General features: G+C 48.7%; 1 protein-coding gene across 1 annotated transcript in view; it reads right to left on the bottom strand.

The window, feature by feature from the left end:
- Positions 1 to 439: 439 nt before the first annotated feature.
- ADRB2 (adrenoceptor beta 2) overlaps positions 440 to 21704 on the bottom strand; it is a 33292-nt gene continuing 12027 nt past the window's right edge. Inside the window, exon 2 of the mRNA XM_030504822.2 lies at positions 440 to 3729. Coding sequence (XP_030360682.1) covers positions 3695 to 3729 — 35 coding nt within the window. The 3' untranslated portion in view covers positions 440 to 3694. The remainder of the gene's footprint in view (positions 3730 to 21704) is intronic.

Raw genomic sequence — 21704 nt, 5'->3', positions numbered from 1 at the left:
TCTGTTGTCATCCAGTGAAACCCTTAGGAGTCTCATCACTCTCATTCGTCTCTTTTTCTCCCCCCTGGTTTCTGTGATGTGTCCTCCTCCTGCTCTGCTCCACTCTACCTGCAGGTAGCTACACAGACTGCTTTGCTGTTGCTCAGCTCCCCTGCAGCCTTGTTGCTCAGCCCCATTCCCACAGTGCCTGAAGATATTGCAAACTGGTACCCATGAGCATCAGCAAGCTTTATGGAGAGGCCCTGCAACATGCTCTTCAGCACCTTGTGTTTTCACTTCCCTGGATATTCTGCCTGCATCCAGCCTCTGCCCCTGGTAGCCCCAGCATCCACCCCACAAGCTGCCCTGCCATCCGCAGCAGCACAGAGACATTCTGCTCCCACCATCCCGGTGCCATCCCTTCATCTGGTGCCGCATAGAATAGCATAAAAAAAGAAGAGAAGGACTTTTCATTCTTTATTTGTAGGAACGATTTGTTCGGTGAGAAGAACAGAGCTCTTACAATCACAATGGTGCTCCAGCCGAGCGCTGTACACAAAGACTCCCCAAGCATGCGCTGAGCCTGATGAGCCCCCGTGCTGCTCACAGGGCTCCCTCCGTGCAGAGCTGTGGTTCCAGCTCATGGATACCATATCCATGCAGGACAGACCACAGCTCCCTGCCACAGCACAGACGTCTGCCCCCGCCCATCCCTGGTACAGCCACACAGGCAATACTAGAGCATCACCCACCTCCGTTGCCCAGTTTGGGCTTTGCTGAGATGGGGACTTTGTTGTGTCCTGTCCCTGGCAGGTATTCACTCCCCGCAGGGTAGGAGTGCTCATTGCCAGTGCTTTCAGACACATCTCTGTGCCTGCCCCTTTCCTGCACCCCATGTGCAGTGAGGAAAGAGCAGCTCCACAGCCGCTGTGGAGACTGGGCATTGCCAGAGGTCCTGGCTGCTCCCTGGTTGGTCGAATCCCTGATAAAACTCTGCACGGCTGAATTATCAGGCTCATTCTGTGCCAAACTATGGGAAGGACCTGGAGCAGCAGCGATCAGGGATACAAAGAGTTTCTTGGAGGAGGAAAGAGGAGCGCAGGTCGAGTGGTGGAGCCTGGCTGGGACATAATGAGCAGCAGGTATTTGAAGAGCATCACTAGGAATAACGGAATGAAGTTTTCAAGAAGAAATGCAGGTGGAATACTAATAGCAGCTTCTGACTTGGACTACAGAGCAATCTCCCAAAGGACAGCACAATAACCCTCGTGTCAGGGTATTTAAAAATAGATCCAGCACACCACCAGTAAACGTAACACATGGAACAGGCCTGAAGGGTCATAGGCAGATGGATTTGTAATATGCCTCTTCTATCTCCAACTCTTACAACTCTGCAAGGAAGCAATCAGCAAAAAGCAGGTCACTGCTTTTGGGCTATGCTGGCAAATTATCAGATTAAGTGTATCCATTTCACTTACTGCAACCTGCTCTTGCACATGAGAGGATTTCTGAGAAAAAGAACTGCAACGATCCCACGCGTGTCTCTAACCTGAAAACGAATCCCAAGGGCAGTGTTTCCAGTTCATAATAAGTGACTAGAGCCAGCCAGGAATCTTCTGAGGAGCAGGTTTTGGTTGGGAAATATTTCCATTCAGCAGCCAGACAGGTTTGGACAAAGCCTTGGTGAGGCATCACAGAGGGAAGGGTATGGGAGAAGCCAGGCTCCCCTGGAGCAGCTGGGAGCCCTGCCAGGGATGTCCGGGCACCCTGGCTCCCTCCTAAGCATGGGAGCTGTGAGAGAGCAGCAGAGCACTGGAGAAACCCTTCTCCAGAGAAATGATTCCCTTCTGCACTGGGACACACAGGCTTTCCGTAAAATGGGATACCTGACCATACGTGGATGCTGCTGGTGTGCCTTTTAGCAAAATGGGTAGAACCAGCCATGGCTGAGCATGAACCATTACAGCACAGCTACAGCATTGTCTACGGAGGCTCCTGTCTCCTGGTCTCAAACTGGCTGTGTTAAACGGGTTTGTACACAGATATCTCTTTTGGACAGAGCAGAAAAGGCTGCCAGGTATTAAACCTCTGCAAGCATGCTGGCAGGAACCTCCCTGGCTGGGGATACAGCTCCCTGTGGGTGTCCAAAGCCAGGATGTCCACACAGTGGATATCCACATGCTTCACTACAGCTGGGAGCGCTGGGAGGACACGATCTAGCCAGGAAACATGAACAGAGACACATACCCTGCAGCATTTCTGGTTTAACTGCAGCTTTTTCCTCTTGCCTCGTGCACATCCCATGTGCCCACTCAGGGCATGTGCCTGCCGCTGCGCGCTCCCATCACACACACAGAGCACACACTCCCTCTCTCCATCCTCTCTCGGCTGCGGATGTCGGTGGGGAGGGTGCTCTGTTAGCAGCTTTGCATCAAACAGCAAGAAAATAAATAAATAAATAGGATTGCACGTGAGGGAAGGGGTGTGCAGCTGGAAGCCCGAGGGAGAACGTCTGAGATGGGGCTCCCAGCACAGTTCGGTACCAGCAAGTTCTGCCCAGGCCTCTGGGAGCAGCTCGGTGAACCTACAGCCACCCAGCTGGGCTTATAGCTGGGACACCACCTCTGTTAAGAGGTGCACATTTTCCTATGGTTTTGGATCAGTTTTTCCTATTTTCTGCCTGAGCCCACATCACTCTGTTTCTGTTTCTTTCTCTGCTGAAGGAGCTTTTTACAGCAGACGAATGTGCAGCCTGCTGGCACGCTCATGTCCACACCTATAGGAGAGGGACAGATGCTCTAGAAGGCTTTGGGGCTCGTGTGTTAAAACTTGACTCCCAAGCGTGGCTGGTCATGCTAACCTGTGACTGCTTGCAAGTAAAAAGATTGCCAGGTTCAAGCCTTTCTCCTGTCTGAAGTCCAGGCATTACAGTTGCAGATTTGTTGGCATAAGGAGCAAATGAAGACCACGTTACATCTACACTGTGCAAAGTCAGCCTACCTAGCAACAGCACTGCACTGGGCAGCACAGATTTGCGCTGTGCTAACACTTCTTGTTTGTGAGGGTCTGGGCCCCTCACGCAGTACACACAGGCCTAGAGAGAAAAAGAGGTAGACAGAGAAGACACCAGAAAGAAAAACAAGCACAGAATGCGTCAAAGCAATCTTCCACGCTCCTTCTCTCTCAGTCTTGGTCAGATTCCTGTTCCGGCTGGAGCCTCACCCAGCACATGTGAGCATGTCCTGCTGGTCTCCTGACCTTGCTGTGCCTCTTCCAAACCAGCCACTGGAGACAGCCATGTGGTCCTGACACCCCTTTCCCTTTTGAAAGTGCTTTCCAAGGATGCTGTGCCAGTGAATGCCCTCTGCACCTTTTGTGGTGATTTGGACATTCACCTCCATCAGTTCACAGGGCTCCTGGAACTTCTTTCCAGAGCTGGTTTCACATGCAGTGGTTCCTGCAAAGTGCCTCTCTCAGTGCCGGTCCCCCATCTGTGTCCTCTGAGGCTAGTAGAGCCTTTCCTGGTCCTCTGATTATCCTTCATTAGCTTCTCCTTCAGGTGATGCACGATGGGCTATGGGTTGGGATGAAGACATTTGCCAAGGCAATCACTTCCCACAGCATCCCCAGGCTCAGAGAAGCAAGGCCATGATCCCACTGAATCTCTTCAGAGCCCTCATGAGCTCAGGATGGTGAGGAAGAGAGGTCAGCCCATTCAGCTCTCAACCATGCCTGGACACCCAGGGATCTCTGTGGGACAGAGAAAGAAAAAAAGCATCAGTTTAGCATGGTAGAGGTTGGGTAGAGGAGGGATTCAGATGCTGAAGACAGCAGAGAGAAAACACTGGTCCTGCCTGGTGTACACCATGCCCACTGGCACTATCTTATCCATCAGGTCCCCTCCCCAGCTGCTGAACACCCCCCAGAACAGCCCCTGGACAGCTGAGTGCTTTAGTACCCGAGCAATGATCTTCCCATGGTAGCTACCAAAAAGCAAAGCTTCTTTGCATGAAGTAATTGGAATAAACAGATGCATCTTTACATATACACTCAGGACAGCTGCCCAGGAGATGAGAACACATTTCCTTCTAGTTTTAATAGCTGTGAATCTACAAAAGGGATGAAATGGGGCTTTTTCTTGATTGTGGAGATACCCAAATGACAGACATGTTAGATGGAAAAATGGGAAATTAATCATGAGGCAGAGAAAGGAACAAGTACTGGATATGCCTGTGCTTTTATTTACTTGAAAGTGGTATTTTAATAAGTACATGTGGAAGATTATGGTCTGTGTGTGGAGGAGGAGAAAGGCCCATTTAAAACCAGAATGCATCTGCAGAAAAGAAAAAAACAGCTGTTCTTCGAGAACACAATGCCTCCCTCAGAAGGATTCTGGGTATCCAAAATGAAGTTGCATTTCTTGTGCAAATCATTCCTTCCTTCCTTCTTTACTTCCTTCGTTCTTTACTTCCTTCCATTTCTGCTCTATCACTGCCCTCCTCAGCTGGGCAGGGGAGAGAAAATATAACTAAAAGCTCGTGGGTCATGGGCTGTTTCTCTCTCATATTCTCACTCCTCTCTCCTGCTGCAATCGCTCTTGTGCAGTAACTTTTTCCCCTTCATAAATACATTATCCCAGAGGCACTACCACTGTCACTGATGGGCTTGGCCTTGGCCAGTGATGGGTCCATCTTGGAACTGGCTGGCATTGGCTCCATTGGGCATGGGGGAAGCTTCTAGCTGCTTCTCACAGAAGCCACACCGCAGCCCCCCTGCTACCAAAACCTTGCCATGCAAACCCAATACAACGGGGCACTGTGGGCTATCTACAGGTGTCTCAACTGTAGCCCAGAAACCTTGCAGCTCAGGAGCTCTTTAGAAAATCCCTGAGATTGCACATGTGGAATAATAGCAGCTCCATGTCTCCAGGATTTTCCACAGGCAACAGCCCCACTGTCATGCAGCATGGGACCAGGGACTGACAGTTTAACCAGGGAGGAAAGCTATACCCAAATAGGAAGTAACAGCAATGAAATCAGTGACTTTCTGCAATGTGGAATGCTAAACTTGCCGGAGTTTTTCCAGAACAAAACTGGAATCTCTGAGTGAAGCTTGTCTTCCCTTTTTCATCAGCTTGAAGCCAAAGGGCTCTTCTTCGACTATCCTATAGATGGAGCTTGTAAGCTTATGAGGAAACTTGAACCATGCTGTAAACTCCCAGGGCAAAGCCAACTGTTGTAGAGAATTCAAATGGGAAGGAGGAAGAAATTCTCTAAACAAATTGCATGCCTGCATTCAGGAAAGGGAGCCATGAAGCAGAGCAACGTTATGTTCTGACTCTGCATCCCTCAGTCACTGTGATCTAACTGCCTCCTTTCCTAACTGGAAAGAGCTTTGGTCTTTGCAGTGGTGCTACTGACCACCCTCATCCTGCACAGGCCAGTCCCGAGGGTGCCGACTTGGTTCTTCCTAAGAACCCAAAAGAAGTCAATAGGTCCTGTCCTGCTCTGTGGCACCTCCAGGCTACCTGGTGGTTCACATGAACCCTGTTTTGACTTGCTGGCTTTAAAGCAATTACTTCACACATGGCTGCATTTCACTGTGTGCAAACAGGAGCCACTCAAAGCAAACATGTGCTATTGAAAGGAAAGTCACTCATGAACAATTAGGAGATTGGCCAGATGCCCACAGAAGAAGAGTGTAAATCAGCTTGTCTCCAACGACTTTAATGGAGCAAGGCTGATGGACTCTGGGTTCTCTAACTTCCCAAAGCACAGCCACTGGAAATCCAGGCCCTCCTTGCCAAAGTCTCTTTAAACAGCAAAGTTGTTTGGGAAGCCCTACAGATTCAAGAGGAAACATCCACTTCTCATCTCCTTCTGCTTAGACCCACAGTGTCCAGGCTGAAGCCACAGCAGAGCAGAGAGAGGGGCCAGCACCCCTTTCACAGCCAGGCTTTCACTTCTTGCCCTTTAGAGACAAAGTGGAAAAATGTAGAGAAACAAGTGAGTAAGGATTAACACTCTGAATGCTGCCAGCACAGAATGCCTAAATCACTGCTTGTGTCCTCTCGGAGCAAAAAAGTGCAGGCAGCATTTGCACCCCTCCATGTAGCTCTTAGCACCAGTTGCAAGGGCAGCTCCTCCACGTGCCCCTCTGTCTTCAGCTAGGACCACCAGTTCCTCCATGGACACCTGCCTGGTGTCCATCAAGATATGAGGGTACTGCTGCCTTGCTCTCCATCATCATCATCATCATCACATCACAAGCCAAATGGTCAGATTCATCCCTTTATGACTCTCCTGTAATAGTGGTAGGCAGTGGGACTAATCACTTTACACAGCAGCATTAGTTTATCCTTTCTTTTCATTAATGACCTACTACATGAAGCTCTTTTGAGACACAATCTGTGGTGAAGCTGCAACTCATTTCCCAACTTAATAGAAGCAAAATCCATGGAGTTTCTCTCCATCATCACCACTGTACCCCAGAGCAAACCCTGGCTCTCTGTTCAGTAACACAGTGCTAGGACATGCTGAGCCCAATGACTTTTGCTCTTGTTCTGGTCTAGATCAGCAGCGACATTCTGAAGTCAAGGGAGCCTAACTTTCCTCTGCACTGCCACTACAGCACTGACGTCAGCGGAGCTGTTTCAGATTTACACTAGTGTCATTGAGAAAGGAATTAGACCCAATTGATTTACACCACTGTAAAACTGATGTGCAAGTGGAACTGGATTTGCAGCACACAGCCCTGTCCAGGCACTGATGGAAAACAGGGCTAACTACCCAAATAACGGCATAATCTGAACAATCCTTATTTATGGTCTCCGAATGTGTGCACGCACGTAGGAAGGAGGTTTGGAAGATGGCAATTCAAATAAACAGCAGATCACTTATCCTAAACATCTGCCTCGTAAAAGCAGAAAATCAGATGTTGCCCTGGAACGCCTGCTATTTGCTGCTCCGAGTAACACAGAGGGAGCACAGCTCGCCTGACCTCTTCCAACATTTCCTCTGCCCTGAGATCTGAATTCCTCAGGGTTCACAAGCCAAAGCATGATATTCAAAACAGAAGTCATGTGAAGAAACTTTGCGGCCTCTGTTCTTCAGCAGTGCCTGTTCACCTGAGGGAAGCTTGGATTTGCTCATCAGACAAACACGGTAAGAGGGATGGACCACCCGCATCCCACAAAGCAAGGGATGTGTGGAGACAGGCCACATGCATTCATCTTGCTAACCACAAATCCAGCTGGATATAACTGATTTCATTCCTTTATTTTGTTTCAGTACAGCCCTCGAAGAGGTGGAAGACTAATGATGAAATCACTTTTGGTCATTAGTCATAATACATCCCAGGCTTAAGGGCAGCCATTCTGCAGGGTGAAGATCTGATGAGCAAGCAAAAAATGACCTTTTCAATCAATGGGAATCAACTATTCCCCACAAGGAAAGGATGAAGAAGGAAAATATTCCCTCCCTGGCCCTAGGCTGTAGATTGGCAGTAGATTGTCTTAGTGGTTTGCTGAATGGTTTTGCATATCTTAGATTTGCTTCACTAAGTTTGAGGCATGTACACTGTGGAAATCTCCATCTGAGCTAGTTGTCCAGAGAAACAGGCACCTTTAGGAGCCCAGTCCTCAGGCTAATGCAGCTATCTGCCAGGCAGGTGAGCAGCTCTTCCCCTGAGCCTCAGTGGGATTTGGGAATGAGTGAGGGCAGAGCAAAATGGGGTTTCACTCTAGAGCCTCCCTCCACTCCAGGCAAACGAGACAGTCTGTCAGCCTTGCATTGCACAGTCTCTGCATCCACATGGGGGTCTTCCAACCTAGTAAAGATTGGCACAGATTGTCTACAGAGTCTCCTTTCTTTCCTTTCCTGCTTCTTCAATCTCTCATTGGAAACTCTTACTATTTTATCATGTTTCAGCAACCTGTCATCTAGCATTTGCCAACAATTCTTCCTATACCCTTTAAATAGCATATGTTAAAGTACAGAGTGTAAAAAGAATCTTAGGGTACAACAACATGAAATGAACCATCAGTTGCTTTTTCACAGATTAAGGTAAAAGCAGAACCAGTTAATGTGTGATAAGAAGCTGAGGTATAACATAAGGGCACAAGGAACCCCAGAGAGTACCAATCCCAGATTTAAGCTGCTTTATGACAATACTTAAGAAAGGAAAAAGTTACATCTCAGCCCTTTTAGTTTATTGTAACCCAAATCTGTGCTTTAGGGCATCTCTGTACTTGGCTGTATGAGGTGATGTTCTGGGTGGCACATGATGATTCTACTTGTTTTGTTTCAGGGCTCTGACACAACATCTTTCCTCCACAGCGTTCAGCCATGCCTTCTCGGTACAACTCACAGCCTCGGGAATGCCTGGCAGTGGTTCTTAACACTTTATAATGCATCCATCAGCTCAGGGGTAGTATTTCTTCTTGGTCATTCTCCCCTGCACCAGTTTGTGCTTATCTTATACTCCCTCCCCATGAGCTTTCTTATGGGACAGGTATCCAGTAGCCAATGCAACAAAGCCAAACTTTGATACAACTTCCCAGTCACTGTCAGCTCTTAGCACGTGTCCAGCTTGCTCCCCACTAGCCAGGCACCACTTTAAGTTCAGATCTTCACTTGTTGGTTTGGGTAAACTCCTCTGAAGACCTAAGTCCCCTTTGTCCTGTATCACCAGCTGAAGAACACAGATCTCCCACCACTAGGATAACACTTCAACTTGCCAGGGTCTTGGTAATGATCACTGGCTCTTAAATTGATGCAGATTGCAGTCCCATCATTAAATCCCAAACCTGGATCTGCATTTGCTTTTCTGAGAAATAATGTCCTCATCAAATTCTAGGTTTGAAGGACTTCTTCTTTTCCTGGCAGAGGATCATCAAAGTAACTCTGGCAAGTAGCCAGAATGTGAACAGCTGCAAAGCAACAAGCTTTTAAAAGCTCTGTTATCTTATTTCTCTCTCATTTGCTTGCTCCAGCATTTCTGAGGGGGGTCATTTGTTTCTCTTTTTGAATTTTGGGGAAGTGAGAAGGACTTTATTGCTTTGCTTTTTTATAATCATTGAACAGATTGAAGGTGGTTCCCAACAGAGCAACAATTCTCTTTGAAACTATTAAATCAACCTGTAAAATCCCGCAATCTCCCCGCAGGAGCTCTTGGCGGAGAGTTAGGAGCCTTGTATAATGCATCTGGGGTTTTATGGGTTTTGGCAAATAATGATTTTCCTCCCTGTGTTTTTTTGACAACAACAGTGTAATGCGCCAGGGCATGTGCTGCTATTGTGCACTCAACTCTTTGCAGCTGATAGACTTCACTCAAATCTTGCCACTGTCACCAACTGTAAGGGCAAGTGGGAGGACTGTAGAAAGGGAAGATAGTTTCTGAAGCCCTTATGGAAGAGGTTTATTCTGAAACAGGAGCTGCTGCATGTACGCATGATGTAAATGTCAAATACCTGGTATGTGGGATCTCACTGTGCTCTCAAGGTACAGAAACATGACCACATGAAAAACCACATACTTTCAAGGCTCTGTAAATCTGAGGTGAGACAGAGGTAAGTGTGCTGTTATAACCAGAGCCCTGCATGCCAGGTAATCATAGAATCATAGAATAGTTAGGGTTGGAAAGGAACTTAAGATCATCTAGTTCCAACCCCCTGCCATGGACAGGCAATGCTTCTGTCTTGGTTTGTGGCACACTGTAATTTTCTTTTCCTGATGTGATGCCAACATTGTGTAGATTTGTCCTTAAGCTGGGCTTACACCCAGTTTCCTATGCAGTTGTTTCAGCTAATACAGGCTTAAAACCAAACCAAACAACTTAACAGTGAGCAGAACATCCTCCCTCTAGGAACAACAGAATACCAAAACAGCACCCTCATCCTCCATCTGATCTGTACTCCTCACCCTATCGAAGAATGAGTATGGGATTTCAGCTCCTCTCCTGTCACAAAGGGCACAGCTCTCAGCAACCTTCTCTCACCAACCCTGATTGGCACATCAGCAGGTTATTCAGCGCTTGCCTGGATCAGCTTCGCACTGAAAAAAAAAGTCTTATATTTTAAGAAAGAAACATTTGGAGACATTTGGCTTCAAGCAACGAAAATCCGTCTCCAGACTTAGCGTCATGGCTTGTGGAATTCAGGTCTGAAGTCTGATTTCCTCCAACTGCTTCAAATGCTCCGAGGATTTCTGGGAAACCTTGTAAATGGATTTTGGGTGGTCTGTTGAATTGTTTTATGCAAGACAACCTGGGGCCAGGGGGAAACGCAAAAGAACTTTTATTTTAGAAAGTCGCAGGGCAGCTCTCTGGTAACACACCGAGCATTCAGCCAGTGCTTTGTTTTGTACCACAAAAAGCAGAATATCCTCTCCATACTGCCTTGTGAAAGGGGGAGATGCTTACACAACTAGATTTTTCTTGGCTCTGTTGAGGGACTCCATGACATGGCAGCAGCCACCACGACCCTCCAGCGCTAAATGGTTCTTAAAGGTCTCATTTGAAAGAGCAAACCCAGGGAACTAGGAGTAAAACTGTCGAGGCCAGGTGGCTTAACAGAAGCCATTATGAAGCCATCACAAAGCCATCAAACATCCTGCATCCCTCAAAGATGCAGGAAGCCATCACAGGGTCCCTCCTCAAGGCTACCTCCACGCTCTATTGGTACAAGAGTCCAACAGGTAACAAGCAGAAGCAAATCTGCTCCTTTTCCCTGTAAAAGGCTTCCTTTTTACTGAATTAAGTGGAAAGAGTGAGCTTTTCCATGCCTAGCATATCATTGCCAGTAAAAAGGGACTGAGACAGATTCAGAGACCAGTGAGCTAGCTGCAGATAAGGGAATGGGGGAAAGGGTCCAGATCTCTGCTTCCGATTCACGGGCAAACACCCAAACCAGCTGTTCCTGTTCTCTGGTTCATCAGAGCACAGAATCTTTCTTTAGAAGAATCTGGTACATTTCCTACAGCCATAACTCACAGTCACACCTACCCACGTTGTTCTCACCTAAATTCAGCTTCCTTGAACCAAGCATTTCCAGGATGGCTGGCTGTCAGTCTTGAACAAGGGATGGGGACACAAGTGGGATTCAAGCCAGGTGAAATTGGGTATTAGCATCTCCCCCTGCAGAAATAGACTGAACATCCCTGTTGTTTGTGCTTTCCTGTGAGCTTTTGTGATGCTGCTGTGGTTCCCTTGAGATTCTTCCTGGAGGAAAGACGCAGCAACAGAGTGCGAGACACAGAGGACGTCCGCCCTCCATCTCCCACGTGCAGCTCTGTGGCTGCCTCTCTCGCAGGCACTGTTCCCATGCAAGGCTCCAGTGCGGATGATCTGTGATCCCAAGGGCATGAGTGGAACGGCCTCAGATGTGGGAAATGGTTTACAACCATGTCCCTTATCCTCAGGCAGCCTACAAACTCTACATTAGCCCCAGGGGCTAGGCAGAGTGCAGGGAGACACTGTCACCACACTTACTGATTGCTGTGCCTTGCTGAGCCACTGCAGCCTGCCCTGTACACCCGGAGCTGGCGGCGCTGGGGTTTCCTTTCCTGCCGGGAAGGAGCGGAGCCTCACAGGGGAAGGACACAGTGGTTTGTGTCCACCCACCTCCAATGCTCCTGCTGCCCAGCCCGCCTGTGTGCTGCTCTTCTCCTTCCTCAACTAAAGCCAGAGTGTGACGTGTGCCGAGCGCTGACCCATGTGAGGACAGAAAGGATCTGAAGTGAGGCCAGACAGAGGAAACGGCTCTCATGACCCTCCCTGAGAAGGAAAGGGGTGCTCCTGCCTGCAGCCCCTGGTGTATGGTGTGCGGCCAGCAGCTGATGTTGGAGCGTGGTCCCACTGGTGACAGCAGGAAGGAGGACAGGAAGGCATTTGCCTGTTTGCGTCAGCGCAGTATTTCCCTCATTTTCAAATCAGTGTGTTTCATCTGCTGATCTTGAAGCAGTTGGGAAAGAAGTGTTATCTCTCCCACTCAGCAGATAAGCAGCTAGGATCTGACCAAGGCTGCCTAGCAAGACAGAGCCACAAGTGACACAAGTCTGGTTTCCAAATCTCCCATCTTCAGTTAACTCTGCGCAGCTCTGACATCCCCTGATGAGTGTGTGAGCTAATACTAGTGCTAGTTTATGGCTAACATGACTAATGAGGTAATGTGGATACTAGTTTAAACTCAGAGACATAGTAGATGCCATTTCACCCACAAATATAAAATTCTTTATTCAAATAAAGCCCTTTTATTCCTTTAGAATAACTTATTCTCCAAAACTGTGTATTATCCACCTGCTTCACTTCTTGGGATTGGGATGTGGCAAAGAGGACGAGGGACATGGCAGCAGCTGAGAGGTGATTATGGGAGAAATTCAGTTCTTGCCATTTCAGATCACTCCATTGTGTTCCACAAACTTGTATTTGGCAAGAGGATGGAGGCCATGGGGCAGCTCAAAAGCAGCTGCTCCTAAACATGGCTTTGGTGATGTATTTTTAAGCATCACTGCTTGGGAAGGAAGGAGGAAGAAGTCACCTGTTTCTGTTCTGCTCCCATCCTGCTGGAACTGCACCCAGAGATACAGAAATATATCAGGGGCTGCCCAGGTCAGCTCAGGTTTGTTTTCAGCTCAGGCTGCCTTTTAGCCAGGCTCTGGTAGGTGCACAGGGAGAAAAGAAAGCTCCTCTGATGAATGGGAATCAAAGTAGAAAGAGAAACTGGTGAGATGTTAATGCTGCAGAGGTGCAGGAAGCGCTCTCTCTTCTCAGGGGTGGTTACAGGGCTCATAAAGGTCAGGGTTTCTTTCTTAGAGCCTTGAATTTTGACAACATTTCACCTGGCAAGGTATTGCTGCTGCCACTGGGAAGTAAGAGATATGTTGGTGCCCCTTGGGATAGCGTATGGCAGCTGGAAAACTTGACACTGTCATGCATGGTAATGGCTCAGAAGGGAGCAGGCAAAGAGAGCAGGGGAAAGCAAATGAAAGAGGAAGAAGGAAGAAAAGCCACAGGTTTTGGAAGTTTACTTGAGGCAGACTGGTTTGCTATCGCTAGGGAAAAGGCAGTTACGTAAATGTAAGTGATTCAGCACAAAGAAACCATCTGGAGACAGCGAGTCCTTCCCCTCCGGTGGCAGCGGTGACTCTGACTAACAGTATGTAAATAACATTAAAGGAGCATTAACAGCATGGCCATCCCTGTTCCAGCTTGCTCCATAGCCATGCTGCGCAGTGACTGTCCCACAGGACACATGCAGGACACACATGTCTCTGGGGAAGGTGTTTGGAAAACACTGCTCTTGAGAAGTCCCACAGCTCTATCATCCCATTAAATCAGCGACAACGCTATTAGAAATACATAACTCTGTGGGCAGGGAGAAGTGGAGCCTCAGCTATCCTTTATTTCTCTCTTGTGCAAAAAATCTCCAGTAACTTTTTCAAAAGCAGCTCTGGAGTTTAAGCGTCATTTTCAAGATTGCCTCAGATAATCATTCACTCAGGAGTAGATGTAACTTGATGAGAGTAAGTCCAATTTTTTTCCTTTATCCTGCTCATCCACATCAAACAGTGGAGCACAGAGGTTTGTGCCAGGGCTTATAAATATTCCCAGGGTTTATAGGGCTAAACCTGTGTGGAAAATGCCGAGTTCACACTACAGTTTGGTTTCCTTCATCAAAGCAAAGTGAGAGCTGCCAGAGAACACTGAGATGGGATCACAGGCAGACACAACACAGCCCTGCAGCGGGCATCACCCAGCTCTGCAGCACAAACAGCGTGAAGGCAGCGGCCAGGAATCCATGGGTGGAACAGGCATGGCACCTGGGTAAACACCCGCAGCAAGAAGCCCTGTTTTCCCAGAGCCCAGCTTGGAGCTGGTGATTGCACCACAGCAGCCCTCAGGGGCTTTTCTGCTTTTCTCTCTGGCAAGCACCTTCTCCAGTGAGTGAGCAAATGGTTGGCATGTGCCACTGAGATATAAAAAGACTTCCCTGCGAGGTGGAGCTTGGCTTGTTGATGATCTCATGGTTTCAGCCGTGGTAACCTGCTGCACTTGATGGATGATCCCCCTCCTCCAGTGCCCCTGCACTTGCCCTCCGTCAGCAGCAGCTACTTCTGTCTTCAGCTGAGTTTGCAGCCAGGCAGGCTGGGATTGCCTAACCCATCCTACCCAGTGCAAATCTCAGCCTCACAAAACACAAGAGCAAGACCTGCCCTCCTGGCCCCCAGAGAGGGGGCTGGAAGTGAGACAACCCTTGCAGAAGTTAAACAAAGGAGAGCCCAGCAAAACCTTTCCAGGAACATGCAGAAATGGCAAGGGCAGAATGTTAAAGGGACACCAGGTTCTCATTTCAGTGATTGATCTACTGCAGTTTTCCTGCTCTTTAGGAAGGGTCAGATCTTACCTCACAGCATCATGACCCTGCAGCAACCACAGGCTGTGCTGTGAAGCTGAAAACTGAAGCCCCATTTAAAAATGGATGGTCCTGAGGCTTCTGCAGGAATCGCATCCCTGGTATTTACAAAAAGCTCAAGCAGCTCATCTACAGCCCTCTGATGGTTTGATATGGAAGGGCTTTCAGGTTTATTGTATTTTAAACCAGTTGCATAGCAATGACAGTATTGAAATCTGAAGGTCTCCATCTTCTTATAGAGTGACCATCAGCTCTGTAACACTGTCTGATTCCTCCACACTGGACCTCAGGACACAAGGGCTCATTGCAACAGTGAATGGATAGAGCAGGGCTCAGGATCATAGGAGTTTCCAACTGCATGCTAAAATGACCAGTAAAGAACCCGTGATGTGCAATGAAAGAGTGGTTTCTGTGGCATGGAAATCCATCCGTGTGGAAATCATAACTGAGCTTTTCATAAATTACTGGAAGTCAAATGTTAACAACTTCCATGTAAGGAAGATAAAAAGGTGGAGCAGGGCTAGATGCATGCATATACTCAGCTCTATTATTCTGGCCTCAAAAACCAGTCCAGCCAGCCCTTTAATCACTCAGCCGCTTGACTCTAAATTGTCTCTATAATTAACAATAAAGTGCTTGCTATTTGCATCACTATCCTTTGTAGGGGCTGTGGATGGGGATGAGGATGGTGAGAAGCATGGCACAGGCATGGGATGAGCAGCAAGCCTCTGCTGTCCTCCTTGAACAGGGAGCTCAGGAAGAAGGATCAAAACAGAATAGCTGGGTGCAAAGGGGTAAAACAGAGGAGACACGGGCATAGGAAATGCTGCGCCTCTGGGGTGTCCCAGACTCTTCTGTCCAGGGAAAAGGCACTCCATTGTCCTGCACAGGGCAAACACAGCATGAAAAACGTTTTGAGTGACTTCTGAGCACAGTATACCCATCCTCGTGTTTATATTGCAGCAGAGGAATCCTTCAGAAATGCACAGGATGACCTAACAGGTCTAGTTTCTATTAGTCATTTACTTGTAACAAACAGTAATTGGAACTCGTAGCTAAAATCACAGGGGATTTCCTCAGGCAAAGCCATAGCTTGGACCTGGCTTTGCTGATGCTATAATTAGCATGTGTACAGAAAAGTATCCATTAGCATGGCAGACTTCTCTGGCCCAATTTGCATTGATGTTAGTGATGGAATTGCCTCCTTAGCCTGGCTTCTTGTATCCCCTGACACAGAAATGTGGTGTCTCTGGGTGAATCATGCAAGAAGAGAAAAGAAGAACGTTCTCTGCAAAAACAACCTTTTTTGTCATCAGCTGAAGGAAGGAAATTTAACTCATACTTAGGGTTAACGAGAATGGGAAATGTCCCATTAGCAGGGGAGGCAGTCACTTTCAGATTAGGCAGGATCACTCAAGACTAACTAATATAACACGGACTTGATGATCTTCAAGGCCTTTTCCAACCTAGTTGATTCTATGATTCTATGATTCTGTGATATAACACAGAATGGTTTTCTAATGCTACTAGCAAACGTTGCCCTCTTGGTGCAAAGGGTTGTCTCTTATCCTTCAATGATCTAGCCCCATTCTCACTCTCTCAGTGCTAAGGCTCAGTGGTTATCTTACAGACATCCTCACAGCACTCTAGGTAAACTCTGGCAAAGAAAGAAAAGGCTTTCATCATAAGTGAACCTGGGTCGGGCTGAGGTTCAGACTCCTGCTGTGGAAGCCAAGAAATGACAATATCTGGCAGATATGAAGCATATTCTCTCCAAACTCTTGGACACCACTTGCAGGCGCTGCCCTCCCAGGCACCATGTGCCTGGCAGACTACATTTACAGGCAAGCGCACCAAGGCACTGATGTGAGATGAGCCACTAAAGCAGAGCACAGACCTCAGCACTCTTGGTTTCTAATCTGGGTCCTGCATCATAGATGTTTGTCACTTCGGAACAGGGTGATATTTTCATGCCGTATTTCTTCCTGCAACCCAGCAAGCACCCCACATAAAAGCCTTTGTGCATCAGAGAGGATTGAGGTCTTGAGGAGTTACGTACAAAGCCTGAACAAACATTTTGGCACTACTGAGTCACATGTATTTCAGTAACAGCACAATCTCTACTCAGTGGCAATAGAATCCAGGCTGCTTTTCAGGGACAGCTATGGACAGTGGAGACTGGGGGCATCTCTGTGTTACTCCAAGGATGCCTTGCACAGCAGGACCACTCCAGATCTGGACCATGGATAGGTTTACACCCCTAATACAGTCAGGGTCCTGCCTGGTCCCATTCCTGCCAGGCTCCCACCTCCCTGCAAGGAGGTTGGACTTCCCTTGGGGAACAGCGCAGCTACAGGCCCCTCCACACGTCCTCTGGGGCTGCTCATGGCAAAATCATCTTAGCAAAGCAGCGTTGACACTAGCACATGGCACGCACTTGTGTTACCGCAGGCATTGCAAATAGCATGGCTGCAGCAGGGCAGCCCCTTCACTGCGCTGACAAGTGCTCACGATGGACATACCAGGAGAGGCGAGCTACTCTGACCTGTCCCTTCCAGACCACAGCTGCTGTGGAGATACCCCAAGACAGCCAAACAAAGAATAAAGCCGAACTAAGAGCAGCAAAACCTCTGGGAGTGATGCTGATGCCAAAGCCGAAGCAGCATCCCTGGTGGCACACAGGTACCCAACCCTTTCCCGTGGCTCTCCTCCGAGAAAACCCTGTCTCCCCACTCGCACCTTGCGGCTGCATCTCCCGCTTGTCACCGAGGCCATGGCTGCGCCGGGGCAGGCAGACGGCTGTCCTGGTTTGTCTCCGTACCTGTCAGCCACACTCACTGAAAAGGCACGCGTGCCTGCCGAATGACAGGAACGCCTGCTCCACACCCTCCCAATCCTGCCTTGGCACACTGCAGAGCAGCCTCCCAGAAGGAAGTGAGCTTGCTGTTCATTTTGAGGCAGTCATCACCCTACACAAAGCTTCAACCACTCGGGAAGGAACCAGGGGGCTGAGAGGAAATTGGGATTTACTGCGTTACCCAATCCTGTCCTGCGCCAAGGACTGGGGAGAGACTTTCCAAGTGCACGACCTTGTCTTTGCATCTTCTACAAGGAAGAGGAGGAAGAAGATACTTTAGGAAAGAACCAGGAAAGGGGAGGGATGGAAAATAAGGGAAATAGAGGGTATATTAAGGTAAATTCTATGTTTTTGGAAACGGATACCAGGCTTTCTTCGTCTCTTGTCCATCACTGGTTTTCTCTGTGTACCTCCATCTACAGGTGGAGGTCCCTAATAGAAAACACATTTTAAAATGCCTTTATTAAGACACTTCCTAATTCTTTCAGCACTCCTGCATATCAGAAGTTGAAAACCACAGCTAACGTCAGCTAAAGAACAAGCAGGCACTACCCAAGCATGTCTGCCCCGGTTTCCAAATCAAGATGCTGCTCACCCCAGCTGTCTTCTATTCAGAACGAAATGCTTTGGTAGGGACTCTATTTTTAGGCCATTTGATTTGTGGTGCTCTGGGGATGCTTACAAGCATTTCATCCCATCCATAGTAGCTCTTGGTTAGGTAACCTGAGGTCAGATGTAGGCCACCTCATGTCTATCAGTCACCACACTTGTACTGGCTGGAAGAGGAGACAGGAGAGAGAAATATTGGGATCAAGACTGTAATATGCAGCACAGAGAAGGGACACTTCCATCCAAAACCAGGGCACAGGACAGTCTAATCCTGCAGGCAATGATGGAATCAGGAGCACAACACCAGGGACATCCCTGCTCCTGCTCCCACTGTGCAGGGACACCACCATGGTGTGAGACTTCTCTGCAGTGCCCTGTCAGCCGAGAAGTGGCACTTTTCCTACGCTGAAGGAAAATAAACACTGAAGACAGAAACAATCCATCTGCTTATGGAGCATCTCAGGTTTGCAGTGAGAGTTTCCTCCCATGACAAAATCCCTGGCTTTTCTTCCCACTCCAGCAGTGAGAAGGAGCCATAAAGTTGCTGTAATGAGCCTGCTGAAAGTTTTGGCTGGCAGTGGAGAATACCTGAGCAGCACAGCATGGGTGTGACATGCTCTGTGCCTTCTCCAGTGTCAGGCTAGGATGGGACGTGACTGGAGACTGGATTCATACTGCTATCTTGTGACCCCTGGCCGTGAGACTGGCAGAGTGAGAAGGTGACACCCAGGTTGGATGCCCAGGTCCTGGATTTGTTGGATTTTTATTGGACAGGAAGCTCAGTTGTCACTTTTTCACTCACCTCTAGTGGAAATCATCTCCACATCCCTTCGTTAGGCCTGAATGCCCTGTTCAGATTTACTTGGTCATTGGCAGGGACAGGGCTCTGCTCACTGACAGAACACATAACTTGGGCCACTTAAATCCTTACTTGCAGCTTGCAGATGCAGAGAGCTTTTCCTTGCATACCAGTTGCTTGCAGTGAGCCAGCTCTTCCTCAGCATCTCCCATCCCCAGGAGAAACCAATCCCTTCACAAGGCATCGGGGACAAGGGAACGAGAGCCCGCCAAGCAGCCTGCTTTCCCTCTGAGTGCTCAAACAACACCTCCCTTTATCTTTCACTAACCCTCTCGGTGAATTGAGTGCTTGTTCTGCTTTGGGTGGAAATATTCCAGCTCCAGTTTGTCACCGGTTCCCTAGCACAGTCCCACTGCATGGCTCAGCCCGGTGAGGTCTGAAGCTACCTGGCACGATGTGCTCTCACTGTGCTCACCCCTCGGGTCATTCATGTTTAAACATCATCCCACTGCCCTGTGCCAGGACCTGCCCCACCGCCTGCCTGTTCCCTGCCCCAGTCTTCCTCACGAGGTGCCAGCTTGCAAGGCCAGGGCTCCCAGCACCGGCTCTGTCAGGCAGGAGGGAAGAGTAATGATTTGAGACAAAAAGATTTGATGCCGTTTACTGGTAAAAGCAGAATGTTTAATTTGGTTGGAGTTGTTTGTCCCCTGTTCTTCCTGAAACTGGAAACCCAGTGCAGGAGGTAATGGCATAAGGCAGAAGAGGCTGTCTTTAAAAATAACACAACACTCACCTTCCTGGCCCTACGAGCATAAATTAGGCTGGCCACTTGCCTCGGACAACTCCCCTGGTGCTGGGAACACACTGTGCATGCATTGCCTCACTAATGATCATCCTTGCTCTCTGGCAAGTCTGTATCACTGAGAAACTGTCCGCTCTCCCTTCATCCTGCTGCTTCAATCTACTAAATCAAGCTCATACTGGCTGAAAACAGACAAGGAAACTACTAATATAGGAGGGAAGAGGCACCAGTCAGCTGCCTACACTGAAGTGCAAATCCTGCTGTCATGGCATTCTCCAGCCCTGTTTCTTCTCCTTCTGCAGTCGCTTTCTACCTTCTCCTTCCTTTCCCATGGGATCCAGCCTCTTGCTTTCCAACTTGAGTTTCCTGCTGGTACTTGAGTCATTGTCACTCTTACGACTGATTTCTCATCTCATTTGTTTCTTTGCCATTTTTCACACTCTTCTTGGGGTGTATTTCATTTTGCCTCTGTTCTTTAGTTGCCTCCATCTGTCCTTTCAACCATTCTCCTTAAAGTCCTCCTCTTTTCATCACCAGTCTGTACTGTATTTATGACTGCAATGGCAGGGTTAATGAAAGCCTCCTTACAGACACAGGCCCTCAGCAAGCTGCAGTTATCCAAACCTGTGCTTTAAGAGTCGGACCTGTCTGGTTTAGCACTATCTTTCCCCTCCTGAGTTTTGCGTGTTAAAGAGAATTCTTAAGCAGAGAAAGAAAACACCCCTGAAATCACTCTGACCTTCTTAAAACCCTTTAGCTTGTCAAATTATATCAGAAAGTAAAATCCCCAAAGCTCTGCCATCTCACTGGAACAAACTGAAATCCTACCCTGCAGCCAAACAGGTAAGTCCAAGTGGCTTGTCCTCAGCAAGAAGGGTTGGAATGAGCCCATCTGAGACCAAACTCGAGCCGATGCAATGCCAGCACCCTCTCTTAGGATCCCTTTAAGATCCACGGGGGCCTTGCACACTGGTAGGGAGAGCCCATCGTGCCCCTAGCGAGCACTTGGGCAGAGCCCCATGCTTCACTTCAGCAATCCTTTCCCCCCTTTCTGTCTCTCCTGGCCGCCATCAACAAGTCATGCCTAGAAACCACAGCCCCCCGGCCCCATTCCTGCTGCCACAGCGCTGTGCCCTGACCTTTCCTTTCTGGGAATAGCACGCACCCCTCTCTTCACACCACTTGACTGTCCCGCAGTGCCAATGGAGGGGCAGCCTGGCCAGAGCAGCCCGGAACCCTGCCCCTCTCCCTGCCTCCTCCTGCCGCCGCCAGCCCAGCGTGGTGGCAGCCGGGGTGTCATCACCTCCCGCGCCAGGGAGAGGTGTCCACAACTGTCCCATACAGTCTGCTAGCAAATGTCAGCTGTGCCCCTGCGAAGGAGGGGCTGGGGCCGCAGGAGGAACAGCCTGTACATCACTCTGCGGCTAGGGAAGGGGAGATGTTCATTCAAGGCTGGGTGACTCTCCTGGAGCAGTTTCCACGCTATAAATAGGTACCCTGAGGATCCCCTTTTAAGAAGGGTCTTTTTGTCTGCAGCAGGGAGCCCCAGAGGGATGGGGAAACACACAGCCAGCTTTTAAATAAGATGAACAAACTGTGCTATGCAGTTGGTGAGGAATGGCCTTCTTGTTCTGAGTCACAAATGTCTTTCCACGGTTCTGCTCGCCCTTTTCCTCCCATGGGGATCCTCCCGTACAGCTCCCCTTTGCCTCAGCTGCTGTGCTGGAGTGGTACAAATCAACTCCAATAGCTATGGATTGTACCTCCAGATTAGTGCCTTCCTCACTACCATAATTCTATATACTTGTACTCTCTATCTCTACATTTGTATCTCAGCTGGAGACAGCAGGACCTCCAGGTTTGGGTAGGACTTGCCTTCATTTCCTCTCCATGGCCACCGCCACCACCATTGACGTTGCTCAGGGCTCCATCTCCTATGGCAGGGACCATGGTAACAAACATCTCCATTGTGCAAAACCCTGGCAAGTTCACAAATGACTCCGCTTTCATGAGGCTGAAAAGAAGAGGACAACCTGTGCTTGCCAGGAGAAGGCACAGGAGGGGTGTCTCTGAGCCACAGCACTTCAAAGGGCTGATCCTGCTGAAAGGCTGAGCAACTCCTACCCCTCAAGCCCAACCATGGAAGCATCTCTCTTCCCTTCCCACCTTCCACACCAAAGATCTCTGTGATAGCTACAAGCAGGCTTTCAAGATCATGCAGACTGTTGACTGGCTCCCCATCACAACC

The sequence above is a fragment of the Strigops habroptila genome, chromosome 12 (genome assembly GCF_004027225.2).
Source record: "Strigops habroptila isolate Jane chromosome 12, bStrHab1.2.pri, whole genome shotgun sequence".
Classification (NCBI taxonomy): domain Eukaryota; kingdom Metazoa; phylum Chordata; class Aves; order Psittaciformes; family Psittacidae; genus Strigops; species Strigops habroptila.
This window is presented reverse-complemented; position numbering and strand designations above follow the sequence as displayed.